Below are 18,213 nucleotides of genomic sequence, written 5' to 3'. Positions count from 1 at the left end.
ACTTTCAAGTGTTTTATTGAAAAAACTCCATTTAAGGTCTTAGAAACTAATCACAAAGCTCAAATACTGTCTTGCTAGATAACAGTCAAAAGAAGAAAGGCAATCAAGACCTGCACAGCTTTCTAAAGCATTGATTCTACATGATGTTGTGTATTTTTCCCTTCCCTGCAAACCCATGAATCACTAGAGTTCTAGATGTATAGACAGCCCATTCCTCGTCTTGCAAAGAGCTACAGATGAGAGTGCTGATACAAACAACAGGTAGGAGAAAAAACAAGAAGCAAACACACAGATCTTAGATTCCTTTTACTGCTAGGACAATGTGTCTATTTCAAAAGGAAATGTTACCTGTCTGCCTTAACCAAAAGAAAATGTTGTAGCAGGGAACTGCTCTCAAAACACATCTCAAAAAAAAAAAAAGGGGAAAAAAGCACTATCAAACACCATGAGATTTTTAAAGTTACGATAAGGAATAGCGTAGAATGCCAAGAAGTTACTGTATTTGAATGCAAGGGAGGAAAGATCTCGTTTTCAATGAGTAGGAAGCAACCACATTTTGCTTTTCAACTGATAGGGTAGAACTCAACTGCAAAAGTCAAGGTTAGCAGCACATTTATGAGCATATTTTAGAGCAAAGAAGAGAGGAAGGTACTGTGGGAAAGGCTGAGATTGTTATATGCTTCTTAAATAGAAGAAGCATATCAAGAATTCCAGATATTGTATTGAAATAGGAATAAAAACTAGTATGAAGTGAGGTGAAAGGCTTCAATAACAAAAAAGCAGAACTCTAAATGAATAAAGTAACTGCATAAAAACTGCTCTTGTAAAAATTCAACTAGCATTTAAATATATTTGTCTTCCAGACCTTCTCATTGACTTTTACAGGCCAGTATATGTTAAATTTTACAAATGACAATTAAAAAAAAAAACACATTCAGAAAGAACTCTGTATCTTAAAGCATAGCTACTTAAATCTACTCTTCTGCAAAGTATTCCTATCATACAAATTCATCAAAGAGACGAGTCTTGCCTTTCTTAGGCAAGCTTTTTGAATAAGCTTGCTCCCTAAATAAAGCACCCTTACAAGTCAGGGGAGATTTCTATTAAGTATATGGGTTTTTTTGAAATGTGTGCAAACATTTGGTTTTGATTCAAAAAAGGATACAGACTATGCTTAGTAATACCATGTATATAAACAAAGCTGCATGCAATTAAAACCAAAAAACAGTTAATATCTTACTTTCAGAGCTGGTCCTTTTTCACTTGCTCTCTCACTAGCTCTCTTTCCTTCTAGCCCAAGCTGAACAAACAGTTCCAGCAAGTTCATCAGCAGTTCATCCACAAGGTGTTCTCCTTGAATGTTAGCAGCAATGTTAGCTAGGGCGTTAATGACAGCTAAGGAACAGTGCCTGAAAAAGAAAAAAAAATGATGAACAAGCAATTCCTCAACAGAAGCTTTTCTACCTTCAGTCCTTTCTTAGTAATGCTGAACAGCAATGCTTTTAGCAGGGCTGCTGACATCAGTTTTTGTGGGGCTATTTTGCGCTCAGAGCTTTTTTTTTTTCCTATGAATACCGGTAAATCATTTTTACTGATAATTGAATTTTTATTCCAATCAATATTTAAGTAAAAAATTATTTGTCAACTTTGCCCGTGAATGATGTTTTTATTTATGATGTTATCATTGCCAAGAGGAAATTACTTTCCTTTATCAGATATGGCTACAGACAAAAGAACAGCAAATGGCTGTGTTTCTGGAATGGGAAATGTCTTAGAGCAGAAGAATCAGAACTAGTATCAGTTGTTATTAAAGCTGGGATCACACTGGGTCAGAGTATGCGACAGTGACAGGAATAGTCCTAATAGTTACTCAAATACTATTTTAAAACATACCCAGCTTAGCCCAACTACCAATGAAGCCAGTGATTATCTTTATGCTTCAGTCCCTGTTACAATTATACTTCACTTACTAAGAAAAGAACAGCATTATTTACAACATGATTTGAAAACCTGCACTGGAAAAGACTGAAAAATCCACAATGTAGAATAAAGAATATTCAGTATAATAGCTGTGTCGCTTAAGTGTACGGATAAACCTTACCTGTATCCATGATCCTTATAATCCTTTGTGGCAGAGTAAACAACTGAGCTTGCTTTAACACTGATTTGCTGAAATAGATTCCACACCTCCTGGTAAATATATTGCTGTGAAAAAAAACAAACACACACTAAGTAGAGTTTATTGAATACGATTTCACTGAAAAATGACCCTGTAAAATAAATTGTTACAAAGCTCTTTAGCTATCTACTGGTACCCTGAGCTATAGTTTCAGCTTCCAAAAACCACACAGTGGAAGTGCTTTCATTAGTGCTTTTAGCTGCTTGGATTTTACAAAGTTTATTAATTTCTTTAACTCCCATCCTTTTTTTCCATCCATTTTTTTCTCCAGGTTTCTGAGTTCTGGCAATTCTTCATTGCTTGTCTCAGAAAAACAAGTTACATTTGGAAAAGGCAGAGTCAGTGTTCGCATCATTCAAGGCAACTTCTACTTTTAAATATATGGACCTACAAGACTTCTAAGCTGATTACTGATACAAAAAAAGGATAATGCTTATCTTTTGGGCATACAGGCCAGGTTTAGGAATTATTTAACTTTTGAAAACATGGGGTTGGTTTTCTAAACTTTTATTATTTTCTGTGGGGACTAAATCTTCTTTACGGGGACAGCATTTTACACATTATTAATTAGCTTTTATTTTCTGATGTCACTGAGACAAGGATTGTATGAGTGTGAACAAGTAAGATATGTAAATACTTCAAAAACGTCTGCAAATGCAGTTTTTAAAATACAGGCTTTCCTTTTAACTAAAGGGAAGAAAAAAAGTCATGAACTGAAAATCTCTTGGATAGTTCTTTCCTTACATTCCCAGTGATGACCAAGCAGCCCAGCTGGTCAATGATGAGTACATCAAGATTAGAAGGTGGCTGGCAGAACTTCTGCTGTAAGATCTGTAGGATGGGTTCCATCATTTTAGGGGTGTCCCTCAGTGCCACTGCAATGTGCCCTAGAGCACGAATTGTGTGGTCAGGAATCAGATGAGCTTCCCTGTTAAAAGCAAACAAAAAAACCAAAGTGATACATTTAACTGTTCAACAGTCAACAAGACCTCAAAGTATGGTACATTTCACATACGAAACAATTCGTGAACTAAATTTAAGCATCACTAAACTTTACTATTGCCCCTATACACACATATCTACTCCGAACATTAGCGTTAGAGATGTACATGCATAGGTAAAAAGAAAAAAGCAAAACTAAATAGAAACCAGAACCCACGAGTGCACTGCCCAAGAAACTCACACTAATCTGTGTGCAAACTACTCTGTAAACAACAGTGGAAAGAAGTAAATGTGATCTGCAAAATATTAAGACACAACAGTCTGGCCAGCTACTGTAGGACTTCCCCTCACTAATCTCAGTGATATTTAATTCTGAAATAATGCTGTCAGTCGTTAAGTTTTAGAATAAGCTTCATGTTCACTGAGTGAAGGAAAATGAGTCTTCACAATTAACAACTTACTTATCACTCTCCTGTGAGATGTACAGACGGTTAGACAAACTGGCAAGAAAGGCCTCAACAATCACTGAATCTATCGTCAAGCCAGCTTTCAAGCACCTGGAATAACAATGAACAGAAAACATGCTAGAACAGCCAAAGGAAAAATACAACACAACAGAGTCACAGGAATTAAACATTTCACATTGTACAACTGTAAACGCACACCAAGTATAAGGAAAAAGAATTTACACTGAAGTTTAAGAACCAATTGCCTAGAACACCACAGATGTATTAAAAAAACCCTGAAGTTTATACTGCTGCTTCTTCCAGCAATAGTAAGGATGTGAATATGCAGTAAGTCAAGTTCAGAATCCATTCCTTTAGAAGCCTTAACTCCTTGCCTCTAGTCACCAACTATTTGTCTTCCCTAAAGCTCTGTGCAGCTGTCTAAAAGGGAAGAATAATAATTACAAAACAAAAAAAAACAAACCCTGGCGGGTACCAAAACGTGACTAGCATGAATTACCCACGTGGGAAGCAAAACAATTAAACTAAATGAGAATTTTAAGACTAGGACATAACACCAAGGGATTGTCTGAAGGAAAGTGAGATCACAAAACGAAAAGAGCACAAAGCCTTTATAACACAGAGCAGCACCTTCTAAATGGTCACAATACTCTTCTGCTAGGGAAATAGAACACGTATTCCTAAATGGTGCAAGCCTCCCCTGTTACCACACACCTCTTACCTGCAGATATTGTCTATGGCAATGTCACGGAGCTGTTCATACATGGATGGTTGACTTTTCTTGCCAGGCATTACATTTAGAGTAGACTCTGAATGCTCATTGGTTACACTAATCTTGATGTCATTACCACCTACTAAGAATACAGAGTACAGAAATCAGCACCTTTCAAAAAATGTTCCCCCCCCGCCCCAAGCTGAGAGTACACAGGCAGAGCTGTATCTGGCAAATGCAAAAGAGGATACTTTACAGGTCAGAGAATTGAGTTGAACTTTGAAATTGCTTATATTGTCAGTACTTTTGTGAGATATCACTTAATACAATATAAATTAATAATAATTAAATACAATCATTCCTAAATTTAGTCACCTCAAGTTTCCATTTTTATCTATTCTGCCTTAGCATTACGATACTGCTTTTGCATTAGCAATTAATTTACATGGAACATTTTCTTTTGGGAAATCATAACTCACTAATACAATTCAAAAACAACAACAAAAGAATCACTGGGTGCCACCAAAACAGTCAGAGGGCTGAAGAACTCTGTTTTAAAATTTGAGCTATGATGTAATAGAGATTGAATAGTTTAAAATTACGAAGCCTCCTAAACACATTGAATCTGCATATCCTATCTACTCATTTTCTTTCATTCATACTGCATAGAAAATTCTACTCTGTGTTGGTCATTATAAACAAAATTTTCTTGCAGAATTTTAATGCCACCCTTCTGTCTTTGCTGTCCTGAGCAAGAAGATTCTACAAGGCTGTCAAGTCAGGAAAACCAACATTTTCCATGGCAAACTGCTGTCATAAAATAAAAATGGAACAGTATACTGATAGCCACTTTTTCCAAGATTAACTTTGGACAGAAAACAAGCCTTAAAGGCTTGCATTTTTAAAGATTATGAAGTTGATTCACAACACTTGCTCACCCCATTGTGCATGTAAGCACACCCTTCTGCACACAGATGCTGACCCACTAAAAGTGGCCAAAAGGTACCAAAGTGCAGCCACACATTTGTCCACCCACTTAGGATTTGCCTTATAAAGCAAACAAACAAAAAATAGCACACTTTTTCATCCACCCTATCCTGGTAACATCCTAATACAAATCTAATATTCAACCTGCAAACTGAAAGTAACCATTCTCTGCTTATCAACACATGCTGCACAGTCTACACAATGGGACACTATTTCAACTGCCTGCTGGAAAAAGCACCTGCTTTTCTGGAACTAGAAAAACATAGGTTAGTTCTACTTAAAGCTAAATAAGCTGACATTGCCAGTAAATTTGTCATAAAACACACACAATACAACCTTCAATAACACAGCATCACACTGCAATTGCTGGTGATCTCACTCAGGAGAAAAGTGCTTGAGATAAGACTATCTCAGTTTCAGCATACAAGCGCAGCAATATTGCTCCTAGAATAAAACGCAGTTCTACATACACTGCTAGCACACAGATATACTTCTACCTTGATTTGCATTCCTCCTCTCCACTCTAAAAATCAAATTCATCTCCGTTTTCCCCCTACTGATCCATCATCACAGAACATCTAAAAGCATCAGAAAGCCACAACAGTTGCAAAATGACCGCTAGCATATCCTTTGGAACACGACACCACCCCCCAGTTACCTGTGTGATACTGGCTATGATACTTGTAAAGCTTCACAAGCACTGGGGAAGGTATCACAAGGAAGTCTCTCAAAGATGGATTGACAGAATGAACCACAACAGGGAACCTCTCACATAAACGACCTAGACCCTAAAAGCAAAACAGGAAAAAAATCATTTAGGTAACATATATCATTTGAAATAAAAACTGTGCTGCTATATTCAACTGTAAGCTTGCAACTTCATCTGAACACCAAAAACAAAGATAGTTCTGAGGGATTCAATATTTAGTGTACGACTGAAGACATTTAAAGCCTCTAATTCTTTCAGGTTATCCTAGAATATGGCATGCCACTCAAGCCTTGCTGTTTTCTTCACAATTAATTTCAGAGGAGGTATATGAAATTAACTGCACAGTCTAAAAATACAGTTACTGGACAAGTTCCAATGCGTACAGAATCCTGATAATTTAGTATCCTAATTTCGCAAAGTACCACATCTGTAAGACTGTGTCCAACAAGAAGACAAAAATTAGAATAACCAAGTTTTAGTCTTCAATGTCAGTGATCTGCCAGTCCCAGTTTAGCTGTTTATGTAATAGGCTATAACACTAAATATTTCAGAAATGAAATACGAGTTAAAAACACTCATCAATATTATTCCGCAAGAACAAGCTGAGCTAAGTAAATTTTGAAAGCATTACTCTTATGCAGATCTACTTTCAAGACCAAATCCCTAAAATCCAAATGAAGAACACATTGATGGAAAGTAATGCAAACAGGAGATATAAAATGCTCTTCTAGCAACCTGCAACTCCCTCCCCAATATAGTCATGCCAAATACAGTAAAAACAGACCTGCAAACAGCAAATTAGCAGTGGCAAATGAGCAATGATGACTTTGCTGGACGTTTTTGACTGCAGCTTCTCTGATAACTTGATGCACAGGTTTTCTGCACCTTAATACCAAAAACCCAACAGAAAAAAAAATAAGTTTGTCAGATTTGTTATTAGGCCACACACAGCTCAATGTTATTGGAATGCCTAAAACATGAAGAAAATTTATCATCTTCACTCCCTTTGTACTACAATTCCTCAAAGAGATTTAGTACTTTTTCTAAAAAAAAAAAAAAAAAGTTGTGTTAGAGTTAACACAAAATCGTAGCATCTGCACTAACCAGCCCTGTCAAACACTATGATGGAAAGAATGACAGTACTTAAAGTTGATTTTGAGGGTACTTCACACCTGACAGAAATGAATTTTCGCAAGGGTCAAAGGAAAAAAAATGCTACATGTACTCAGAGGATGTGTGAGAATAACACAAGAAAAAGAAATTTGAGAAAAAGTGAGAGTTTACCAATACTGATAGCAATGAAGAAAAAACATTCCCTTTAATGAATCACTAAGAAACTTTTAAGACACAAAAAGCAATAATTGAAAACATAAAACAAACTAGAAAATAAAAAGCAAAACGCAGCAATTGTACTGTCCCTTCTAAATGAGCCAATAGGAAGTTTCTGATTTCATTTCTGTAAAGAGATGTCTAACTACCTGGCCAACTAATTCATTAACTTCTTGATGGAAGTTTAAGGTGTGCATTCTAATAACTAAAAGTATTCAACTGAAGTTTATTTATATTTCTCTGAGCTTTCAAAGAGCTTATAAGTATTCCTACAAGTTAAAAATAAAATATAAACCAGACATTCCAGAGACAGAAAAGCATTTTTCACCTTGCTCATCTTTCACAGCCCACACCATGAGATCCACACAGGCAGCATTAGCCTGACAACGCAGTTTTAGAGGACTCAGCTCATTGTGCAGTCGGTCAACATCATGAAGGATTTTCTGAAGTTCTGATTGACTGGTGTTGAATTGTTCAAGCACAAAATCATGGATTTCCTTCACAAATGAAGTGGGAAGATCTAAAGAAATAAAAGGAAATAGCATTATAGTAGGAGAAAGGGAGATAGTGTATCAGAATGAAAGCACGTGTGAAATTAATTGCCAATGTCATGAATGATTTCATGAAGTTTATGCCCTACCTAAAAAGATAAAATATGTAGCAAAGTCCACCAGTAATCAGACAATTAAAATGCCATCTGTTAATCATTTCAGTGGTGTCATAAGAATTTTTTTCTCTATTTCCCTAGCACCTTTACATGGAAACATTTCAAAATACATCAGAAATTACATGGCAAAAAATAAACAAACAAATACTATACCTTTCATATAGTATAATGTGTCTCTCAGCATTTTAAACTGTGCAAGATAAAGAGGATCACTGAATGTTTTATAATAGAGATCTGTGTTAGCACCTGTCTGCAAAAGAAAAGAAACAACCATCCAGATTAAAAATGCAACATTTTCCATAACATGAATAAATAAATCTTCTCATTCGAGTCACAATTTTTACCCCACAATGTAAACAGAAAGACAAGTACAAGCACTTTAACAACTTTACAACCACCATTAAACAAGATTCAGTCAGTCTTTTGATTTGAAAAGCTCATGTGTGTTCTCAGTATTCTAATAATAATAAATAAAAATCAAATTGATCATTTTACTGAGACAGCAAAGGAGTAACTGAAGCTGTCTCCACTTTGGCCTGCATTTCAAATATGGCAGAACTTGAAAGATGGCTGGAGAGAACAGCACTTGCATTCCCACACAACTGAACATACTCCTTTTATGACAGCTTTACACCTCCAATGAAATGGGGCTAACTCCATAATATGTGGTACAGGAACACGTATGCCACCTCTAAAACTGAAGGTCCAAGAATTGTAATGCTATGACATTTCTTGAAATGATACCTACAAGAACAGCAGTGATTTCCAAGCCAGAAGAAAAGAGAAAAAACAAAAACACACACCACATTTTAACTACATGAAAAAAGACAATAGCGTTACTGAAATAAGCAACAATTCTACAGTCTGAGCCTACAGTAAACCAGTTTGGGCAACCACTGCTGTAATTTAGTAGGGTAACAGAGCTCAGGTAGCTGAATAAAGAAAATAATTATTTCCTTTTTTATTAGTGAAAAATATTCTCTCCCCTCATTTTAACACAGCCCAGGGCTAGATTAAAAAAACTGAAAGAGCAGATCAAACAGAAAACAAATATCCTTTTACAAAGACAAGGCATACCTTAGATAGTAAAAAAAAAAAAAAAAACCACAAAACTAATTTACAAGTATTAAGACAAAGCATTCAAGTCAAGAGAAAGGTATTTTAAGAACGTACCTCTGCAACTTCAGCTACAACTGCATCTAAAGTCTTTAGCAGAGAATCCCCAACAATCTGTTTTACCTACAGAGGAAAAAAGAAAAAAAGGATGATTTATATTCATGACTCTAGATAGGAAGATGATACAATTTTGCACATGGAAAGACAACACCCATCGCTACTGCAAAGTGTAAGATGAAATTAATGCTACAAGAATTTTTAGTTGCAACAAGATTTAATATATTTCAGCCTCTGTGCAATATTCCAAAATAGCTCGTGCATGAAGCAGCCAGGGCCAGTAGCCTCTACCACTCAGCATGAATTCACAGCAACAACACTCTTCTGGAAGAGGGTCTTAGTCTCACAGCAAAAAACAATCTACTTCAGCAACTGTCAGTACACAAGTACCACATGGTCTGAGACACACCAAAAGAAAGAATCTGACAAACTTATTTGATATTCCAACTTCACATTTCATCTTTGCATTTCAGGAATACTATTGAAACATGATGTTAAATGCCATAAAAATAACATTACACAAAGCTTGAAAGATAAACACAATCTTTTTATGTGCACTTCTAAAAGCTTAAATAAACTGCATCTTCCTCTAGTATGGAAATTGCTGCAACCTTCATAGCAATCTATCACATACCATGTTCAAAAGCTGGCGAAGCATTTCCAGTGGGATGTTAAACTCTTTATTGTTAATGCCATTAAAGAGAGGAGAAACTGAAAAGCTGGAGCTGATCGTAGTGAAGTAATAATCAGGATCCAGTGCACTCCCATCAGGAAGATATGAACCTGATCAAAAAATAAAGAAGTATGAGAAAAAATTTTTGGGAGAGAAAGGATACATAGATTTTGTTTAATGGTAGTGTTTAATCACCACTGAAGAGTTATTTCCAACATGGGTGCAGTCTTTAACTGACAAGTTATCAAGAGGCTCAATTCAGCTCATCTACTGGTAAATCAAGACAAAACTACAATGAAAAACACATTTGTTCATCAAAAAGCAACAATCCTTTGCGAGGAATTGATTTTAGCTTGTGTTCATGTCACAGACACTGCTGACAACAACTCTTACCATACTACTGATGTCCCTTTACCCGAAATTATTTCTGTAATGCGATTTTAGAATTGAGCATAGAGATACAAAAAACAGACTGAGTCAAAACTATCTTGTGAGATTTTTCCTTATATGAGAGCGAATGAGCATGGGGCATAGCTTTAATTTTAGAAGAAGAGCCAATTCATTACTGCAGTTCGAAGATAAATACAAAATTATTTTTTCAGATTCAAATATTCTATTAAGCAAATAGCTTACAAATCATACTGCTTTGGGTACTGCTTGCAGTTTAGAAGTTACATCTTTGCCTTTTTAAAGTACCTAGCTGCCTGTGCTAAAGTAGCGTTCTTGCAATTAATAGACTTTCAAGTAGCACTGTTTACTAACAACAATGAAAAAATTCAGTCTTTTTTTTTCCCTAAGCCCTTAGCCAGAAAAAAAACAAGACCATTAGTCTTATTTTCTAAATATGATGATTATCACAGACTATACTATGAGAAAAAATATAAGGCTTGCCTCCAGGCTTTAATTATGCTTTGCATTTTGCTATTGTCTCTTTAATCTGACGGGCTTTTTTGTTTGTTTGTTTTTTTAACACTCAAAACTTTGAGAACCTAAAGCTGAAGAAGTGTTTAGGTTGGTTCAACAGAGTAGACAGAGGATAGCTTATTTTTCTTACTTGGCCACTTATGATGAATTACCCTGCATCCCAGTGATACAAGGAAGGAAGACAGATGCCTCTTCAAACAGTAACATGAAGAAAACAGAAAATGTAGTGTGGGAGAAATCATCTTAAACCAGGGTTTCAGAGACAGAAAGAACAGAGAAACCGAGAATGTCCAAACCAATAAAGACTTCAAAGGTCCAGACAAAACCAAAGACACCACAACACCTCAACTTTGTTTCTCACATGCGGAATTAGTTTGCCACTGAACATGTGCAAATACGGTTTATTTTCAAGCGCTGCTTCTACATGTCACAGCACAAAAACTCAAAGCTAGAGCTGTACCAAAACCCAGTGGTTAAGAGGCAACTTCAGTGTCTCCTTTATTATTTTTCACTTCAGCAAATTACTAGGTCCTTAAACAGTGACTCGTACCAAATTTACTTCAAATGGAGCTGTTGTTTTAGAATCCTAGAATTTTGAGACCTTTGAGGTACATTCTAGACACTAGTCCACCAATTTACTTCTTTAGTGAAGTACAGTATTAACGCTTGTTTCTGAAAGTTACTCAGCCTAATCTTCCCAAATATTTTTGGCTTAGTCGAATTAAGCTCTTCAGTACTAGGCACTGCCTAGCATCGGGAAATCATGTCTCTCAGAAGCCTGCCAGAAACAACTGACCCTGGAGATCAGTAGTATTAATAATGACTACTTCCTGCTGTCTTCACTCTTCACAGTTTTTCAGAAACCTAGCAGGCATGTGCCTGAGAATTACTGTAAGAATCCCAGAATGTAGAGAAAGAGGTCAAAAGGATTTTGGTTCTCAATTTTCTGTAAAGAGAAATAAAAATAAAAGAATCACACATTATTCATTTGCAAAATAATTTACCTTCAAAGTAATGAATTGCAGATCCTCCAGGAGAGCTGGGTGGGGGAATTCCACGTTCAGGACTAACCTGAAACATCACACACTTTTTAAAACCATCCTTTTAAAAACTATTGAGAAATACTCATCAGTGTGTTCACACCTTATAGTGAAACACAGCTTCAGGTGAAACTACCAGAACAATGTATTGACAGGCCCAACAGCTCAATTACAACCAAAAAATGGGAAGTTAAAAAAGGCTAGTTCAGTAGTTTTGATTAGAGGAAACAGATCAGAATGACAACTTCTGTACTACACGTAACTATGCTAATAACAATCCATGGTTTCCAAACAGGCACCTGAACCCATTTTTCCCCTATGACAATGAATATGCACAGCTGCCAGTAAAGCCAGCAAGAGCTCCTATAGGCTCAGCACTTCTGAAAACTCTAGTCATAAACTGACAGTTTCCCAAATTTTCCAATAAACATTATATGTATTTTTTTTAATGAGGATAACATGAAACATAATATAAAATTAGGAATAGAATTGGGCAGCAATTTATTATCAGGATTTATTGGTACAGTAATTAGTTTAACTGTCACTAATTATTTTGTAGCTCAGAAGCTCCAAAATCATTTTGAAGGTCAGCCATAGAACCAAAATAAAGATTTCTGAATGTGGTCAAATAACTTGTTAAGAGACATTCTACGTATCCAGGCTTAAGGCTGCCTTAATCACATCAAGACCACAATGTCATTGTAGCACCAATTCCAACACATGGCAAGTCATACAGACCTGTGAGATGCTAGATACACTGCTAGCCTTTCTCTTTAGTGTTCCTTCTTGGCAAACAGTGAGCAGAGAACTGGGAAGAATGGATCTGAAATCATTAAAGGATCGTCGGCGAATTCCTTCAAGCTCTTCTGGAACTCTCAGGGAATGTGGGGGAATTTTTGGAAAAAGCTTTGAAAGGAGAGCCTCCTCTGAATTGCTGTAGCGACCAAAGGCTCGAGAAATTCCTATCAGGCAGGGCACTGCATACTTGCATAAATATTCTGGGGAGGGAGGGGAACAAACAACAAAAAAAGATATAAGAATATATTAACAGTAACTTCGCAAAACTGAAGAGAGGTAGTTCTACCAGTTCACAAAACTGCTTCAGCCTAAAGTGCTTTACAAAGATTTGTTCAAAAGCAGATGAAAAATCACCAAGTTATCTTAAATTAATATACATCTCTAGCTTCTGTATTTCATTTACAGCAACAGAGTAAACACATGCTAAGAAGTCAACGGAGAAAAGCTTCTCATTTCTCAGGAGCGATCCTGATAGTTTGAAAATACAAGAATTTCAGAGGACGAGTTCAGATATAGTAAAAATATGAAGAGTTATTTTAAAAGTACCTTTATCATGCATTTGTGGGGTCTGGCACATTCCCAACAGAAACTGCATAACTTGTAGAATTGCATCCAAAATCTAAAGCAATCATGACAGACATACAAAAACAGATGTTGGTAAAGAGGTTTTATCATGATATATGAGATCACTACAACACATATGACACTTACTTATCAATGTAAGCATCTCTGTAAACAAGATGTTTTTAATGCTATGTGACTACAAAAGTATATTGGTCTCATTCAGCTTACAGAGCTTCCTTTGTAAAGCCTTCAGCTAACTGGTGTGTACAACAGAATAAAATTGCAGCAGCCCTGATCTTAGTACCAAGCTTGAATTCTAGAACTCTGGACTCAGTGATTGTCATGCTTTGACATCCAGAAGCAAAAACTGATTTAAGAATTTCTTCTGTGTACCTGACTTCATTAATTGAAGCAAAGTAACGCGTCAGTATACATGTCAAAGCAACCAATCCCTTGGCAAGGAAGAAGGAAGGCAGCTGTGATGTACTCTTGCCTAGACATTTGTCATTTACACCACTGGAGTGGTGTATGAGGTAAGCACAAAATTAAACTCTACCTGCTCTCTGAGAGAGGCATCCCTGTAAGCAACGTCTGATAACAACGTTACCAAGCAGAAGCTGAAGTTTTCTGCTACTGGAAGCAACCCTGCAAAGTAAGAGAGAAGTACTGTTAGAGATGGCATATAAGAGAAAATAATGATAAAGACAACACAACTGATTCGCATGCTGTACAGTTCTGAGACAGACTGTGGATAGAGTCCTACATACATAATGTAGAAGTACTTTCTAACCATCATAATTCCAGTGTGAAGGGTTAAAAGCCTATTTTTAAATTTGTAAAAACCTTTCCAGGTTTTCAAATAAATAATATAATATAATACACTTTGTGAAACAGAAGTATTCTTATATTCATTTTAAGTGGTATTAAGGGAGCAAGAAATTAAGTGGTTTCATAGCAACTAAGTATCTAACTAAAAGCAGATCACAAAAATCTCAGGTTCTGCTCTCCTGACCTAACTGCCATGCAAACTTCTCCAATTTAGTCCTGAAATGTATTGAGCACAGATTTATTTGGAAGTACAATTTATCATAAAGCAGTCAAGCAGGAAAGCTGGGAGGTATTCAGCTTCCTCTTTGCTTCTAAAGAACAACCAGTATTAAACACTGTCAAGTCAAGAGCTGAGGACCTACCAGACCCTCTCCCACCTCTCTTCATACCACGTCCTGAATAGGCTTTGTTCTTTCTATTTCTTGTCTACCATTCTATGAGAATGATAAGGACACGCACAACAACAAACATCACCTCTGCCTTTCCGTGCATTGCTTTCTTCTATCCACTGGACTTTGGGAAGTCCCTTCAGAAGTCGGAGGAGGTAAGGAACCACATTATCTTTGTGCTAAAGAGGAAAATACTCTATTTAAAATGGAAGCAAAAAGCCGAAAAATATCTACTCAAGGTATTTTAGAGGCATGGAAACACTACATTAAACAAACACAGAACACACTTTTTCTAATGATTACTCCACAGGCTTCTTGAATATTGCAAAATTTATTTCAACACAGGCAAAGGAAAGTAAACAAATTAACTCAGTTCTATAAACCCAAGCATTTCATTCTGGGCAACTGTTCATTCTCCATAAAACTTGGGATTAATTAAAGTTCTGTATCTTTTTTCTCCAATTCATTTATCAATTTGCACCAAAGTCACAAAATAATTTTAAGGCAGCTAGATATTTAGAAATGCCAGTCCCAATTCAATATTGGAGATCCATCCCATGGCCTTAAGCAAATCACTTAGCACACCCATTTAACACCTCAGTTAAATCTGCAAATCCAAGGACAATAATTTCCTTCCCCACAGAGCTGGATTAATTAAAACTGATCGTTTTGAAAACATCACAAAAACGCTAAGAAAAATGAATACAATTGCCTTAAACTTCATACTAACAAAATGCAAATAGGACAAAGTTGTTAATACTATTTATGCAAGCTGTATCATAGTAAACAGGCACCAAAGAGGAGGAAATTCAGGCTCAATCCAAACCCCAGCAACATTAAAAGACTTGAAGTGAGGTGAATGTCTTTGAAACCAGGACTCCATACATCCTTCCTTTCTTCTGCAAGAAACAATACCATCCCCAGAGTTTGAAGAGAAGAGAACCACCTTGTCAGAAACAAGCTGACAGATACAAAAGGGACATTTGTATACAATGCAACCTATCCGCACTGTTTGTCTTTTTACCCTAGCTAATGCCCAGGCATAAAAAGGCTGTTACAAACCTGACATTCAGGAGCATGTTTGCTCCTGAAACATACCTGTTGTTTAGAAGCTGGCGAGGGCAGGACAAGCAATGACACATTGAGCAAATTGCACTGAACAGTTTGCCCACACCTATGAAAACTTCTTGCACTTCCATATTCAGCCAACATATATTCTAACAATGAAACTTCTACGCTTCATGCTTCCTCTTAAAAACCACTTCCCTCCTTTACTACCTCAAATTCAATGCCACGGGGCCAATTCATCAGCTACCTTTTAAAAATCTACAAACAAGTGCCTTTGTGTTGGTTACCACCCCCAAAAAACCTCTGTAAAACAATTTAAGCTTTCCTGTCCCTCCTTAAGCTGTGATGACCAAGAAACATGACAGCAGTTTGGCCGTGGCAGTACCACGATTTCTGTCATCAGTACTGTCCTTGTTTCCTTGTGCTCCCCTGCCTGCATCCATCTGTTATGTCTGATCTTTTATCTAGTCAGCTCTTTAGAGCAAGGACATGAATATTGTACCACATGTGTAAGGCATTCACAAATTTCATTTTCCCCACATTACAGTAATTCAAATTAACATTAAATACCAATTTTTCATTCATTGAACAACTAATCCAACATCTTTCAAGTTAAATAGCCCAAGGGAGGAAAAATACCTGAAGGTCAGATTCAATTAGAAAGATTCCCAAAGCAATTACAGCATCTCTTCGACGTTCATCTAACTGGAAAATCCCATGGAAATCCACTGGACACATACAAAGCAGCTTTTGTACCTGAAAAACAGTGATGGGAAAGGACGGGAGAACAAGACCAAAAGCGTCAAAACAATCCAAAGGAACAACAGCGTTAAAATTGTCTTTCAAAAATCTACCAGTAGATGTTTGGTAAGGAAAGCAATGCAAATAGCTCCCAGCTTTTTGTTAAAGGAATAGATTTAGCCATCATGTCCATGCCCTAGAGCATGCCAAGCAATAGACTGGGTAGTACTAAGGCAGTTGCAAATATTTTCATAGCAGAGAAACAAGCTGACAGGCTGTGGTTTTCAAGATTCATTCAGACATCCAGCATTTGAAGTGGTGTTACAACTGCACCAGTGCTTTCCTCATAAACAGCCCTGAATAAATGCTGCTGCATAGCTGAGTTTGACTTTTGCTCAGATCCTTTTAACATGTTAAGTTTCCAGAACTTATTTTCCCCACAACTTACCTATCAGTTCACTGCATACCCAGCAAACGCACAATTAAAGAATACTTCAAATCTCTGAAATGCTTAGTTTGCTTACGGAACTGTTATATTAAAAAAAGGGGAGGGGGAATGCAACAAGCAGATGGACTTTCTATAAATCTTCTTGATGCTAGTAAGTAGTAGCAAAAAGGGACAAAACCTATGTTTGAATGTCAAGCTACTTCCCATTTACATAGTAAACTTTAAACATTCCACCTTGAAATTTATAAACTAAGAAACTGTTTTCCTAGAGGATTAAAACAACTTAGTGGATGCCCAGTATAACTACAAGATCTGTAATACAACACAAGTAATCCTCTTGATTAGCGTAAAATCCAGCAGAGAAAATATGAACTTTGAAATAACTTTTAGTACATGTGTTCCACGTCAGGTTACTTTGTGGAATAACATGAGTAATTGTAGCTAGATATGACCTGTTGATATCATTTAACTCCTACATGTACTCTCTCAAATAAAAAAAATAAACACTGGATAAGAGTGAACCAACAGCAAGACGTTAAAGAAAACATTTACAGGTGGCTGTCAAAGCAATGACAGATTTCCAGAACAAGAACTAAGCAAAGACACCTGCAACAGCTGGCCAAGAATAAGTCACACACTATGATTTTCACCAATGCAGAGCTGTGCTTTTCACCAATTTAGTCACTTCTCATTAAGGCACGAAACAATTTAAAAGCTCGGCCCCTTCCAACACAGATACTGACACACGAGGTTGTCTCTTCGCTGTCACGGGAACTTGCACAGTCAGCCGGCCCACGCCAGCAGCGGGACCCACAGAGAGAACCCTCACAAGGCTAAAATTCTCTTATTTAATTACACGGTCACTAGATGCTTATCTTAACCAAAATTTCTATTTTTTTCGTTTTGCTTTTTTTTTAACCTTGAGCTGATTCCATCACTTTGATTTCACCAGATACACAGGGTAAATCAACCAGCCCTCATTAGGCTGAGACTAATTACACCTCACAAGCTTCAGGGCCGGACCTCAGCCTTCTGCTCCCCTCAGCACCCCCCGGAGGGGACACGGCTGAGCCCCGCCGCCTGCCACGCGTGACAGGGCCCCACGGGGCACCCGGACACCCCCTCAGGACCACCCCACGGGGCCCCTCAGAGCTACCGGCACCCCGGGGAGGAGCCTTCCCTCAGAGAGAGCCCCTCACGGCGCCCCGGGGAGGAGCCTCCCCTCAGGGAGAGCCCCTCACTCACTTTCTCCAGCGGCGCCGGGTTCTGCACCGCCAACGAGCGCGCCAGCGACAGCACCGTGTTGAAGTAGAAGCCGCGCGCGGTGCCTGCGCTGCTCCCCCGCCCCGTGCCCGCCGAGGGAGCCGCGGCAGCCGCCGGCGTTGTGGCGGAGGTCCCCGCCGCGGCCGCCGTCGCCGCTGTTGCTGCGGCCGCCGCCGCCGCCGCCACCGCCGCGGCCGCCATGTTGGGAGGGAGCCCAGCGGGCGGGGCCCCTCTCGCGGGACGGCGTTCCCTCGGACCGCCCCGCGCGTCAACAAAATGGCGGCGCCCGCTGCGGCTTCACTGCCAGTCACC

The 18,213-nt window shown here is 37.8% G+C and overlaps 1 protein-coding gene across 1 annotated transcript in view; it reads right to left on the bottom strand.

The window, feature by feature from the left end:
* PI4KA (phosphatidylinositol 4-kinase alpha) overlaps positions 1-18,117 on the bottom strand; it is a 60,781-nt gene extending 42,664 nt beyond the window's left edge. The window contains exons 1-18 of the mRNA XM_040577189.1: positions 17,884-18,117; positions 16,089-16,205; positions 14,467-14,560; positions 13,721-13,809; positions 13,147-13,219; positions 12,541-12,800; positions 11,767-11,833; positions 9,800-9,948; positions 9,166-9,231; positions 8,146-8,242; positions 7,654-7,845; positions 6,781-6,881; positions 5,946-6,075; positions 4,310-4,442; positions 3,583-3,678; positions 2,924-3,107; positions 2,102-2,205; positions 1,241-1,409 (exon numbers count right to left, since the gene is read on the bottom strand). Coding sequence (XP_040433123.1) covers positions 1,241-1,409; positions 2,102-2,205; positions 2,924-3,107; positions 3,583-3,678; positions 4,310-4,442; positions 5,946-6,075; positions 6,781-6,881; positions 7,654-7,845; positions 8,146-8,242; positions 9,166-9,231; positions 9,800-9,948; positions 11,767-11,833; positions 12,541-12,800; positions 13,147-13,219; positions 13,721-13,809; positions 14,467-14,560; positions 16,089-16,205; positions 17,884-18,102 — 2,340 coding nt within the window. The 5' untranslated portion in view covers positions 18,103-18,117. The remainder of the gene's footprint in view (positions 1-1,240; positions 1,410-2,101; positions 2,206-2,923; positions 3,108-3,582; positions 3,679-4,309; positions 4,443-5,945; positions 6,076-6,780; positions 6,882-7,653; positions 7,846-8,145; positions 8,243-9,165; positions 9,232-9,799; positions 9,949-11,766; positions 11,834-12,540; positions 12,801-13,146; positions 13,220-13,720; positions 13,810-14,466; positions 14,561-16,088; positions 16,206-17,883) is intronic.
* Positions 18,118-18,213: the final 96 nt, after the last annotated feature.

The sequence above is a fragment of the Cygnus olor genome, chromosome 17 (genome assembly GCF_009769625.2).
Source record: "Cygnus olor isolate bCygOlo1 chromosome 17, bCygOlo1.pri.v2, whole genome shotgun sequence".
In the NCBI taxonomy this organism is placed as follows: domain Eukaryota; kingdom Metazoa; phylum Chordata; class Aves; order Anseriformes; family Anatidae; genus Cygnus; species Cygnus olor.
This window is presented reverse-complemented; position numbering and strand designations above follow the sequence as displayed.